This window comes from Mustela nivalis (genome assembly GCF_964662115.1).
Source record: "Mustela nivalis genome assembly, contig: HAP1_SCAFFOLD_3166, whole genome shotgun sequence".
Classification (NCBI taxonomy): domain Eukaryota; kingdom Metazoa; phylum Chordata; class Mammalia; order Carnivora; family Mustelidae; genus Mustela; species Mustela nivalis.
The window spans coordinates 1-13,656 of NW_028133504.1; the positions used below are offsets into that span (position 1 = coordinate 1).

Genomic DNA, 13,656 nt, shown 5'->3' on the forward strand with positions numbered 1-13,656 from the left:
GGCTGAATTATTGCTTTAACGCCTTCTAAAGCAAACCAAAGTGATGTATAATGAACAGATCATCTCTGCACACAGCCCCATTGTAAGGATAAACACACCTGAAATAAGGATGGGTATGTTTAAAATACTGGAGCTGCTGATTCTTGGAGAGGGAGGGAGATGGAACTCACCAAAAAACCCAACGCAGCCCAACCGAGTGACGCTGCCTTGGGCCACAATTACAGCAGGAAACTTGAGTTTCTTCTTCCTTGGAAATAGACTTTTGAAAGGGACCTCCCCTGGTGTTGGGGCAAGGAATACTTTCACAATACAGGTGTTTTCCAGAGCCCAGGGAGATGGTTCAACTCAGATTGATCTTCCCGGAGTGATGTCTCCGGGTGGAGACAGTGGAAATGGACATTGTTCACGTAAAACACAAAACCACCAGCATGGACAATTCTGGGCAGGCTGGCTTTGTTCTCCGCCTCAAGTGCTGTCTGGGGAGACGTGCAGGTGCTGGAAGAGGGTGGGTCTTCGCATCCCGATCTGGAGAGAGCCTCTGCAGGGGGCGGGAGTCACCGGGCTGTGTTCTCCACCCGGCTGGAAGGGTCTAGGCAGGAACAGCATCAGCATGGCCTCATCTTCGGGTTCTGACAGTTAAGGCTTCTGTTCATTATACGTGGCAGTGTCCCCTGTCTGGAGAGGAGGGGACAGTCCTGGTGTCAGCAAAGGGAACATGGGACCCTCGGTGTCTCTGCCATCAAGCCTTTAAACCTTGTCTGGTATTCTCCAAGATGGCCAGCCCCCAGCCCCAGAGGTCACAGGCTAGAAAAGATGACCTTTTTTTTGGAGAGAGGCGAAGAAGGAGACAGGTGGCCAAATGCAGTAGAACCCACAGGAAGTTTAAGGTCAGGTTAGGGTTCCAGCCTGTTTCCTCAAATGGATGGCTGGAAGGTTCACAGAGATATGACATATATAGCACTAAACACAAAAACCAACACAGGATCCCATTCCTTATCCAAAAACCCTTGAGCACAGATTGCCTGGGAATTTAGAATTTGGTGGGGTAGGGTTTATTGTAGACACATATACACATGCACATAGGCATACATATATATTATGAAATGCCCCTGGATTATACCCATAGCATAAAACACAGACAACCACGTAGGTCAGGCTTTGCTACAAGTAGTAAGTTATGAAAATGCTTCAGTGTCAGTGTTTTCTGGATCTGAGATTCACAGGTAAGGGGACAGAGGGTCTCCCGGGCTACTCACATCAGAGCCGGTTTCTAGGAATTATGAGCCATAGTTCCCATACCTAGGACTGACCGCCAGCATGTCAGCGCCTCTTTAGTGAGCCCCAGGGACCCCTCGAGGACATAGGGGCTGTTACCCCATTTCACAGATGGGGAACCTAATGTTCCTCTAAGATATGAAGTCACTTGGGACCCACACCAGGGCAGTTCTAATCATTTGACCTTCTTAGTCCTCTTTCTTTTTCCAAGTTAAATTTTAATCAAACAGGTTGCATATGCATGTAAAAATTGGGGAGGCATTTTGGATTAAGCTAATTGCTGATGTCCCCCTTTCCACTTTACAAAAGGATTTTGAGATGCAGTGAGAAGTGCATGAGCCCAGAGCCTAGTTATCCTAGGTTCCTCGACCAGGCTGTCCACCTGGGTTTTTTCCCTTAAGAGGAAACAGATCAGCACTACCGTCTTCACTGGACCCCAGAACACCCGCACCCATTTTCCCTTCTCTCTCCTCAAGTCTCTGGCCCTTGGCTTCCGGGCCCAGGCTCCCCACTGTGCTTCCCACTTCATACCTGCTCAAGCTTGGTTCTCATACAGGCTTTGCCTCTTCTTGGATTTTAGCTCCTTTAACCACTGGGGAGAGGGCTCTTCCGACCTGAAACCACAAAGCCAGTGAGAGTCAAGTGCGAGCCAGACTGAGGGCTCCTTGCAGGCGGGGCTGTGAGGCACCCGACCCCGCATCCTCAGTGCCCAGGCAATGCTGAGCCAGGTACTTGCAGGTGGTAAAGATGCCTGTGTTAACACAACCGAGGAACAAGAAACAGGAATTAAACAAAGTCCCTAGTAAAAAGGAATGGTAAATAAATCACAGTATGCCCATTCTATGAAAAAATCTGCAGCTGTGAAGTTGCGTTGACACATGAATTATCTCCATCCATCCATTTATCACCCCAAGCACACCTCCATCCTTCTAGGTCTCCACCCACATAAATGCCTATGCTGGTTAATTGCATTTGTCAACTTGGCTAGGCCACTGTACCTAGGTATTTGGATGAACATTGTTCTAGAAGGTTTTGTGAAGGCATTTTTTTTGTGTGTGAAGGCATTTTTTAAGATGAAATTAATATTTAAGTCAGTAGGCTTTGAATAAAGCAGATTACCCTCCCTATTATTGAGCCTCACCCAATCAGTTGAAGATCTTGCTAGAAAAAGACTGACCTCTCCAGAAGAAGAGGGAATTCTGATCACAGACCACTTTGGGTACTCAAACTACAATACTGGTTCTTCCCTGAGTCTCTGGTTTATCTGTGTGCCTTACAGATTTTGAACTTGCTGGTACCCATGATTAGGGAAGCCAGTTCCTTAAAATCAATCGCAATCTCAATCTCTCTCAACTATGGCCTTGCTTCTCTTCACCTCTTGTCCTTTTGCTTCCCACAGCCCACTCTATGCTCTGGTAATAGGCCCTGCCTATAGCTCCCCTGTAATGTCAGGCCTCCAGGCCTTTGCATGTGCTGTGACTTCAGCCTGCGACCCCCTCATACTGCCCTATTTTTGTCTATCATGACTCAGCCCAGGCAACTCCTTCTCCTGGAAGCCTTTTTCTGCACTTTTCTTCCTCAGGTCCAGGTTTCGAGTCCTTCCTCTATCATGGGGGTCAGATAAAGAGCCAGATGGGAAGTAGTTTTGACTTTGTGGGTCATGGGGTGTCTGCTACAACTAGTCAATTCTGCAGCACAAATAGGAGAGGAATGGGTGTGGCTGTGTGCCAATAAATCTTTATTTACAAAAACAGACAGTGGGCTGAAATCTGGCCTGTGGGCTGTAGCTTCCCAACTCACTGCTCTATCACAGCACTTAAAACATTACAAAATTAGGGGTGCCTGGGTGGCTCAGTGGGTTAAGCCTCTGCCTTCAGCTCAGGTCATGATCTCAGGGTCCTGGGATTGAGCCCCATGTCGGGCTCTCTGCTCAGCAGGGAGTCTGCTTCCTCCTCTCTCTCTGCCTGCCTCTCTGCCTACTTGTGATCTCTGTCTGTCAAATAAATAAATAAAATCTTAAAAAAAAAAACATTACAACATTAGTGTGAATAATTCTTTACTTTTATGTCTTAACTTGTGAAAAGAATCCCACTCTCTCTCTCTCTTCTTTTTCTTAGCACCAGGGAGAGGTGGGGAGTGGGAGAGAGAGAGAATTTTAAGCAGGCTCCATGCCCAGTGAGGAGCCCGACCCGGAACTCGATCTCAGGACCCCAAGTTCATGACCTGAGCCGAAAACAAGATTCAAACGCTCAGCTGACTGAGTGCCCCAGGCACCCCAGAATCCCACGCTCCTTTATTGGTCTGCAAGCCAGCACCAATGCAAAGGGCTCTGCACGCCCTTCTTCTTTTCGTCCTCATGACTGCCCTGGAAGGTTAGAATGAGGAGTAAACCCATTTTGCAGATAAAGAGGCTGAGGCTCAGAGAGGCAGAGTGACTCCCCCAGGCCAAGCAGCTTGTCAGTTGCACCACTGGGATGAAGTTGGTTGTGTGATGTGTTTTTTTTTTCAGAGCTATGCTCTGTAAAGTCCAACCCTGGTTGCCAGAGTGCCTGGTCTGGGAGCCCCGTGGTGGGGAGGTGACAGGTGCTGTGCTGGGCTCATCTCTGTGTCGTGTTGGCCCAGCCTGGGATGGGGGCAGTGGCTCCACACAAGGTGGCTGAATTCAGTGAATGTCATTCAGCCTGGCCGTGCCCTTCTATCCGTCTTCCCGGGTCTCCCCGATTCTCCTGAGACAAAGGCCCTTCCCTGGAGGGTAAGAGGAGGGAGGATTCCTCAGTTTCCCCACCAATCTGGAGAGGGCTGGGCTAGGTAGGTAGTCTTCCCACAACACAGCCCTGGATCTCCACGTGGGATGTGGAGGGAGCGGGGAGAGCGAGGCCAGCCAGCCTCATTCCAGGCCCTCTTTCCCCATCTCTGCGAGTGTGTGTTTAGCTCTCAGGCTGCCTGGGAGTTTGTGTGAGCAAAGCTAGAGGGAAAGATACAGCTGCAACTCCCTTTGAATGCAGCTCTAGGACCCAACAAGCCCCCACCCTGAGTCTAGGGTGGAGGCCTCCTCCTCAAGTCCCCTCACCTGTCGTCCTTCTCCACGCTGGAGGGCAGCACGCGACTGCCCAGAGTGAAGGGAGCCTTGGGCGTCTTGGGCTGGGGGGCCCAGCCTGGGGCCTCGCTGGGGCTGTCGGCCTCCGGCCTCTTGTGCAACTGAGCCTGGGAAGAGAAGAGAGCCACGTCTGTAACCGCCTCTGGTCTGTGGATGGCTCCCATCTGAAGGCACTGTCGCTGTAGGGCAACAACAGGGCCACCCAGCAACTGAATGGACCCAGGCAGGCAACACGGGGTGGGGGAGATGCCGCCTGATCTTGGAGGCTGAGAGAAATCAGACACCAGGCAAGTAGTCTACTCAGCCACCCTTGGCCACTATAATCAAAGAACCACCACTATAACCTCGCACAATCATGTCCTCTCCTTTTTGATGGAAAAGCCACCATTTATATGCTCTCGGGTTGGGATGTTCTGTCTCCTTTAGCTGCCCATGAACCCCGGAATGGAGGTAATGGCCACATCTTCCACTTGACATTCAGCTGTGCTAAGCTTCTTGGTCCTATGTCCACATGGATAAATGAGGTTTTTGTTTGTTTGTTTGTTTGTTTTTAAAGATTTTATTTAGGGGCGCCTGGGTGGCTCAGTGGGTTGGGCCTCTGCCCTCAGCTCAGGTCATGATCTCAGAGTCCCAGGATCAAGCCCCTCATCGGGCTCTCTGCTCAGCGGGGAGCCTGCTTCCCCACTCTCTTTCTGCTTTCCCTTCTCCCTCTCTGTGTCACATAAATAAATAAAATCTTAAAAAAAAAAAAAGATTTTATTTATCTATGTGACATAGAGAGAGACAGCGAGAGAGGGAACCCAAGAAGGGGGAGTGGGAGAGGGAGAAGCAGAATTCCCATAGAGCAGGGAGCCAACATGGGGCTTGATCCCAGGACCCCAGGATCATGACCTGAGCCGAAGGCAGATGCTTAACAACTGAGCCACCCACGTGCCCCTAAAATGAGTTTTGACTATCACATTCCCACAGGAAAAAGGCAGGGTGGATTCCCCCCTTTTCTGGAAGGCATGGTTGGGGATGGGATGGCAGTGTGGTGTGTACAGAGCTCCCCCAGGGGACCGGGGTGTGGTGGTGGCAGGTGGCCACTGTCCCCCACGTAACACTGGACGGCCCCCATCACCATCATCCACCTGACCCCTCGGGGTGCTGAGCATCCACCATCCGGACTCTAACCAGGCCTAACGTATATGACACACATTAGCCCGAAGCAGAGGCTGGCTCTCTGTTTTACAGAAGAGTAGCCTGAAGGTCAAAGGCCAAGCTGTGGGCCCAAATCACACAGTTTTCAAGACCTGGGATTCACAGGTCTGCCCAACCTCAACCCCAACCCTGGGGCTCCTTCCCGAATGAGCCCAGTAGCCTCCGGTGATGGTTAGGACTGCTGAGTGTTGCCCATAGCTGGGCATGCCTAGAGCAGGTGTGGCTGCCCCAGGTTCAAGGAGCTCATGCTAACGATAGCACAAATCTCAAGAGCCTTGTCTGGACAGCAGGGGGGTTGCTGAGCCATGTCCTGGGACCCAAGGCAGGGCCTCGAGAGCTATGTGGAGTGTCTGCGGGGAGCCCAGCGCCTCTGCTGCCTGCTGTGTTAGGCTGCCTGTGACACATCCTTTGTTCTGACGGGAGAGGAGAGGCGAGAAACCGCTGGCCTAGAGCAGCGGCGGCCAGTTGTTCCCATTTTGGAGGCCTGTAAAACCAACCACAGGGACAAGTGTGCAGCTGCTGTTTACTGACTTTCTACTCCTGCAGAAATGGCAGGCATTGTGGCAGTGTGAGTTGTCACTGGGGAAAGCTGTGCGAGGGGTGTGTGCGGACCCCCTGAACTATTTCTGCAACTTCTTGTGAGTGGAACTGTTTCCGAAGTGGAGAGGGAGGCGGGGAAGAGGGAAAGAAGGAAGGGAGAGAGGGAGGGGGAAAGGGAGAAGGGAAGGGAGGGGGGGAGTGACAGAGCAGGGAAGAGAGGAGGGGTGGGAGGGAAGGAGGGGCAGGGAGGGAGGAAGGCAGGCAGGCAGGGAGGGAAGGGGGAAGAGAGGAGGGAAGGCAGGGAGGGAGGGGGGAAGAGGGAGGGAGGGAGAAAGGAAGGGAGGGAGGGGAGGAAGGACACCTGGGGCCTGTTCTCCTCCCTAGGAGGTTGAGCGTAGTCTAGGTGTGACCCTCGGTACCTTTAGCACTGCGGGGTCCATGCCCGGAAACACAGGCATCCTCTGCGGGTGGCTGGTGGGGGTCCTCTCAGCCCTGGAAGGCTTCTCCTCCTCCTCATCTGACTCTTCCCTCTTGGGAGATTTCTCTTCTGTCCCAAAGAAAAGAGCACCGAGGTCACTGGCAGCCGCCTGACCCTCATGCAGTCCTTGCGCCGTCCTGCTGTTCAGGGGGGCGTCTATGGAGAAGGGACGGCATGGCGTGCATACCTGTTGAGTCCTTGAACATCCACGCACTGTCGGCCTCCTCCTCCAAAGGAGACTTGCTCTCCGACTCACTAACTCGGCTGCGCCGGAGGGAGTGGGAGATGGGAGCCCGGCGGCGGCTTCTCTTGCTGAGTTGCACCCGGGTCTTGAGGGCACTTGAGTCGAGGACTGAGGTTTGCTTTGGGAGCAGCAGGCAGGAAGAGGGAGAAAAGCATGGGAACCATTAACCGAGGGCACCGCCCACGGGAGGTGTGTGCTCCTTCCCTGGAACACAAGATGCTATCTGGGGGGTACGTGGGCCAACCTCGTGAGCAGGCTGGCCCAAGTACCCCTCAGTCACCTCAGCACTGTAAGTCACCTCAACACCATAAGCCTCGATTTCTCCACAAAACACACCACAGAGGCTGGTGATGCTAATCACGTGAGCCTTGATGGCGCTGGCACAGGGCCAGCTACAAAATGGACATAAATGACAATGCTTTTCCCCTCCTGGTGACTTCACAGGAGCATGGGAGCCAGCTCAGTATACAGCAGGAGCCCAATTAATGTTTGCTTGCTTGCTGAATGAATAACTGAATACATCATCTGACTAAATCTTTGCAGGAACCTTACTCACACAGGACCCAGGAGCCGAGGCATTCTTAGTGCAGCCCCCCATCCACCCACAATAATTTGGGGGGCAGGTGGAGAGTGCAGAACAATGCATTTGTGCCAAGGCCTTTGTCTGCAAGCATCACACTCTGAGCAGAGTCAGGTGGATGGTCCGTGATGCTTTCTAAGAGGATCACCTTCCAGAACAAAATGTGTGAAAAATGCAGACGAGCCAGGGGGGCGCAGCAGGAGTGGCGCAATCATCCCTGGGAAAATCCCACGTGTTCAATATCGCTGTGTGAGCTCGAGCCCTGGCCTTCACCTCCGCAAGATGCCCCTCTTTGTGGAAAAGGGGACAGGAATATTGGCTGCCCACGTGGTGGGAGAGACAGTGGTGGGCTAGTCCTGGTTGAGACAGCACCTGCCCTGGGCAGTGGGTTCTCTCTCTTGGGTTTACTCTGGAGAAGTCCCATCAGCCAAGGCCTTTTCCAGGAGCTGATGTTTGGGTGATCTGTCAAGGGTTGTAATGGGTGGGCCAGTGGGGCAGCTGATGGGACTGGGGCGCAGGGATGGGGGGAGAGACGGAAGTCCCAAACTGGGGACTGCTTCACGGATCCAGGTTTTCAGACTCGGAGAAAGGAAGAGGGAATTGCCTCAGGGAAGAGCTGGCTTGGGGGGGCTGCTGGGTCTGTTTCCCCAGGACTATCCCTGTGACCGCAGGCTGGGGCAGGGCCTAGAGGCCTTGGTCACTCACCTTCCCTCTCAGCCTCCAAAAGGCCCCACAGGAGCCCCGAACCATAGTGGGCAGTGCCCATAGACCTCAGCCTGTGATAAATAAGCATCCCAACCTGCGCTGGGGGACACTTGCATCAGTCACCCAATGGCCACCTTGCTTCTCTCATCTGCAGAAGGGGACAGGCATCTTTGCCTCCTGGGGTTCCTGGCCTGTGAGCAGTCCAGGGGCCGACACTCAGGGACTAGTGGCTGGGATTTATAACGGACACTGAGAAAGAACAGCTTAGTGTTCTAGAAGGTAAGTCCAGCGGATCGTGCCATGGCCCTGGTGACATCATACAAGCACGTAAGCTTGGCACACAGCTTGAGCTCGGTACATGTTTGTTGAATGAATACCTGAACACATCATCTGACTGAATCCTTACAACCCACACCATGTCCCTGTTTGTGTAGTGGGTGGCCCAGGGGAGACCGAACTTGTGTCTTTCTTCATCTCTGCCCTTCTTCAGAGGGGCCAGCAGGAGACCCTGACCATACTTAGAAGGGGGAACCCTTTTTGAGGATCCAGAGGAAGCCCCCTTCTCCCCAAGCGGTGGTGTTCCTTCTCTGGGAGGAATCTGGGTAGCCATTCCTAAGAGTGTGGGCCTGAGACTTTATTACCAGGAGAGCAGACTGCTTTTAGATTTTGCACATTTAGATGATTGGGGGTTGGGGGCGGGGGGCGGGTAGCCTTACTGTCAGGGAAGGAGAATAATGGGACTTCAAGGACTGAAAAGGAAACTGCTGGCAGGTGGTGCTCTTGTGGGAGAAAAGGGGACCTGTACTGGTCCCGAAGGGTCTAGAGCAGGATACCATTGGGCCTGGGTGGCTGGCATCCTGGAGGCTGGCTCTGCTTGGGACCTAGGAGAGCTGAGTTCTAGGGCGTGCCCTGGGGGATCCTGGGGCATGAGGACTATCTGTACCTGAAGGCTCCCTTCTCTGGAGCAGCCACTACCTATTTACAGAGAGACTTGGATCCCTGGCTATCAGAGACACATCCTCCAAGCAACACCTTGGTGAGAACACTCCGCAGATTTGGTGTGAGCCAAACTCCAGACTCTGCATGCCTGGAACTGCAAACCTCGGGCAGCCTCCTGCTCCCCACTGTCTCCCAACCCCACCCCACCCCCCACCCCTGGGATGAGAGGCCATACTCCCTGCTTACCTAATAGGTGGGGGCTAGGATCAGTTTTAATTTGAACACATGCGATTATGTTTGAGGTCGCAGAGCCCACTGTGCTAGCAATTGGTGGATGAGGAAGCCAAGGCTCAGAGAGGTGAAGATGTGCCCCCAGACACACAGCTGGTGTGTGGCAGGTGCAAGTGACATGCAGACATCAGTCCCATCTCAAAGACTGTTCCCTCTGCACCCACCACAGGGGCTCCTGGCACACAGATTCTACCCCTGAGAGGCGCCACTCACTGGGAGACGTCAGAGCATACCTTTAAGAAGAAAGGACTCTTTCTGACTCACACTCCCAGCTACCAACTTACATCAATGAAGGAGAAGTCGTCCACCCTCTTCGTGGGGCAGGGGTCCAGCGGGGGCAGCCCCTCCATCCCATCGGTGGATTCCAAATCGGTGCTGGATTGGTCCATGCTGGTGCTCCGCTGGTCCCTGGAGCAGCTGTGCGGGTCCCCAGCTGAGGTGGCCTCCGTTTGGGAGGACAGTGAGGACAAGCGGCTGCTGGGGAGCTGCCTCCGGGCCGACAGGGCACTGCTGTCCGGGGATGGGGACTCGGGGGCCAGACTACAAGAAAGGAAGGAAGGGAGACATCCTTTGTGCAGGTGGTGACACAGAACTGAATTTCAAGGAGAGGAGGTGGCAGAAAGCATATTCAGGCTCTTTCTTAGACACAGGATAGCCCCGTGGGATAACCTTTCTGGGCACAGCCTGGAGCTGTTCGTGATGTCTCTAGAACACCTGGACAGGCATGGAATGGGAGGGATCGGTCAGGCCCCATTTCAGACCCTCCAACCCTGCCCTGGGCAGGATGGCAGGTCACTCATGGTGACTGGGCTCTTACCATGTGGCAAGTGCAAGCCAGAGTATAAAGCTCACATTGGATTCCCAAAACTTTGGGGGAAAAAGAGAGAGAGAGTATAAAATACTGATGCATGTTAAAATGATAATATTTCAGATCTGGAGCCCCTGAAATATTGTCATTTAAATTAAATTTTTAAGATGAATTCTGTTTCTTTTTTACTCTTTAGAGGTGCCTACTAGGACATCTTAAATGACAGATGCCTCCCATTTGCAGCTTGACTTGTATTTCTGTTGGACTGCGCTGATGTCCTCAAAAAATCACCAGCAGGGGTGCCTGGTGGCTCAATTGGTTAAGCATCTGCCTTCGGCTCAGGTCATGATCTCAGGATCCTGAGATCGAGCCCCACATCGGGCTTCCTGCTCTGCAAGGGAGCCTGCTTCTCCCTCTCCCTCTGCCTGGCACTTCCCCTGCTTGTGTGCACTCTCTCTCTCTGCCAAATAAACAAAATCTTAAAAAAAAAAGTTAAAAAAAAAATCACCAGCAGTCACTTGTGGCGGAGCAGGAGGCAGGGGAATCTATCTTTGTGGTTCCATTCATTCACACATGCATGCATGCAGTTGAGATTTACTGAGCACTTACTACATGCCAGGCACTGCTACCCCCGGAGTCACTGAATTCTCTCCCCAATCCTGTGAGGCTCACCCTATAATCCTACTATGGCCAGCACAATGCTATCAGGTAGGATTAGCCCCAGGAAGTTGAATATTAACCTCAAGAGGAAACCAAGGCACAGAAGTGTGACATGGTTTTGTCCACAAGGGGCATAACTCATTCCAGAATCCATGCCCATGGAAATGTTCCCATGGAAATGTTTCTAAGTATGGCTTGTATAATCCGAACCACGTAAGACAGATATGTATAAATAAATTAAGTCATCAAATTAAAAAACGCTCCCCATTAAAAAGATACCAAAGTCAAGAGCACGGGAGAGTCAGCCCTGAGGAAGGGCAGCTGGGCACCAGATACCACCTCCCTAATAAAGGAGGGTCTGCCCTGGAAGCCACCCAGGCAGCACCCTTGCACAGAACCTGAACTTGGGGCTTCACGGCAGGAGCACGTCTATGCTCTGTCCACTCTGGGATGATTTTATTATTCAGAACAGGCAGGATGTGGGGGTGTGGGGTGTGGGACTAAAGCAACGCCCCCACTTCTCGGACGTGCGGGAAATACCACCAAGGAGGCAGCAGATGGCGCTGCTGGCCAGGACTGGGGACTCTGCAGCTGCTAGAGGGGGCCAGGAAGGAGGCGCTGCAGTACCCCTGGGAAGAGAAGGGGGCGCCCACCCACATACGAGAACCCAGGTCCCAGAGACCAGCTGTGGGGAATGGAGGCCCAGGATGGGAGCAAAACCCAGAGGCAGGCTTTCGGACTCAGAGTCCAGTGGGCTCTTGCAGGAAATCTAAGTGAAGTCTAGGGACATTTAAATACGCTCATTAACGTCACGGGTTCAGCGAGATAAAGCTTTCACTGATACTACAATAAACCTTTGCTTCCCTTTGCCTTCTTCATACCTGTCTTCAATTCCTGACTCTCACATCATCGGCTGTGGGACATAACCCAGTAGCGGCCTGTGACCACTCCCAGCAGGGAGTGCAGGGGAAGCAGGCAGGGGACCTGGGGCTGATTACACACGCTCCCTGGGCATACGACCCACAGGCAAGGAAACCGAGTCCCGCAGAGAAACAGCGAGCAGGGTGCCATGCTGCAGTCGACTCAGGTCCCTCTGACTTCAAAAGATCCCGCCACCCTGACCACGGTCACATGACCACAAGATCCTGGGGCCCTGGGCTACGGAAGACGTGAGCTGAGAACCCGCAGTGTCCACCCCGTCGTACCCTTCCAATGGAGGAGGAATGTCAACTCTGCAAAGCACAGACTCATTTACCCAGAGTCCCATCGGCAGCTAGGGTGGGGCTAGCTAGAATTCTGAGCTGCCTGCCTCCTGTGTCCAGGCTGTGTAGTGCTTCTGCAATAGTCCTAACCTGGCAGACATCCGAGGGCCCTACGAGCCATCTGCTGGGGCAATATTAAATGCAAGACACAGCTTATGAAACAACATGTGGAATATGTTGCTCTATTTGTAAACACACACAGACACACTGAATAAAGTCTAGACAGACATTGAAAGAGAAGCATCGACGTCTTCATTGATGGCCTGTATGCTGGGATTATAGGTGGTTTTCATTTTCTTTGTAACTCCTTTCATCGTGGTGAGATACACATAACAAAGTTGGCCATCACACAATGTCATTCTGGAACATCTTCCCAAAAGGAAGGTGGCAAGGTCGCCCCTACCTAGTCACTCCCAGCCCCCGGCAGCTAATCTACTCTCTCTCTCTCTATGTATTTACCTATCCTGGACATTTCACGTATCCTTTTAAAATAATTTTTTTGTACTTTCTAAATTTTTTTCCGACAAGAACGGATTACTCTGCTGTTTAAAGATAGAACAGGTCTGAGTAATAGAGAAATGAGAGGGCACGGGGGCCATGCTGCCTTCCATCCAGACACCCTACCCCGCAGCCGGGAGCCCCACAGGCCCTACCTCTCCCCGCTCTGGCGCTGGTCTGCCCATGTCCCATACTGGCTGTCAGCTTCCTGCACAAGGGTGTCGGTGTCCTTGGCCTCGGGGGTCCGCCTGGAGAAACACTGCTTCAGCTGGTCCTGTAGAGACAAGCCAGAGAGGAGAGATTTTCAGCCGGGAGAAATGCTCAGAACCCAGTCCCTGGCTGACACAGATCACATGGCATCACCCTCAGCTCAATCCTCGCCCCCTCCTGCCCAGCTCTCTACTGTGCTCAGAGGCTGGTCCAAATGTCTGGGGTGGACATTCGAGTGACCAACTGTCCCCATGTGCCCAAGACACCATAGGAGGCAGGCCTGTCGGTGTTAAAGAAAAGCAAGCTGGGATGAAGGTATCACCTTCCCCGGCACGCTGCCCATCCTCAGGGCACTCCCTCAGCTGTCCCCCGCCCCCACATTCCCACCACCACCACGTTTCCAACACAGCACGCATAGAGCATTTAACATGCCCGGTGTCAACCAAGCTGTCTGTACACCACCCCACTGAACTGAAGTTCCATGGCCATCCTGATTACAATCCCATTTTCCAGATGAGAACATGGAGGCTCAGACCAGTGAAGTGACATGTCCCATATCAAAGAGCCAGCCTTGGCGAAGCAGAACTCAAACCTGGGCAAGAGGCTTGGGTCCGTGTCCAAACACGGACACGCTTGGGTCCGCTGCACCCCAGGCAAACTGATCTACCTGCTCAGTGGCTGCCTCTGCCCTTGCCCAGGGCACCTGGAAGGAGTTCTGGCACAGGGAGGGCAGCCACGGAGCTCCATTAAAAGAATGAACTGCTAGCTTCCCTACCCTGTTCACTTTGGCAAGTTAAAAGCCCATTCCCGCTCAACAACCTTCAATGGCTCCCTACTGTCCCCCAGAGGAAATCCAATAGCCCTTGTAA

At 52.8% G+C, this 13,656-nt stretch overlaps 1 protein-coding gene across 1 annotated transcript; it reads right to left on the minus strand.

Moving 5' to 3' along the window:
* Positions 1-6: 6 nt before the first annotated feature.
* LOC309858674 (uncharacterized protein KIAA1671-like) lies at positions 7-12,875 on the minus strand (the record flags this gene model as incomplete). The annotated part of the gene is made up of 7 exons (XM_082751377.1): positions 7-675; positions 1,807-1,889; positions 4,346-4,479; positions 6,532-6,659; positions 6,778-6,952; positions 9,634-9,889; positions 12,733-12,875. Coding segments are annotated over 6 exons (915 nt in total), but the record flags the coding sequence as incomplete, so codon positions are not given.
* Between the last annotated feature and the right edge of the window lie 781 nt (positions 12,876-13,656).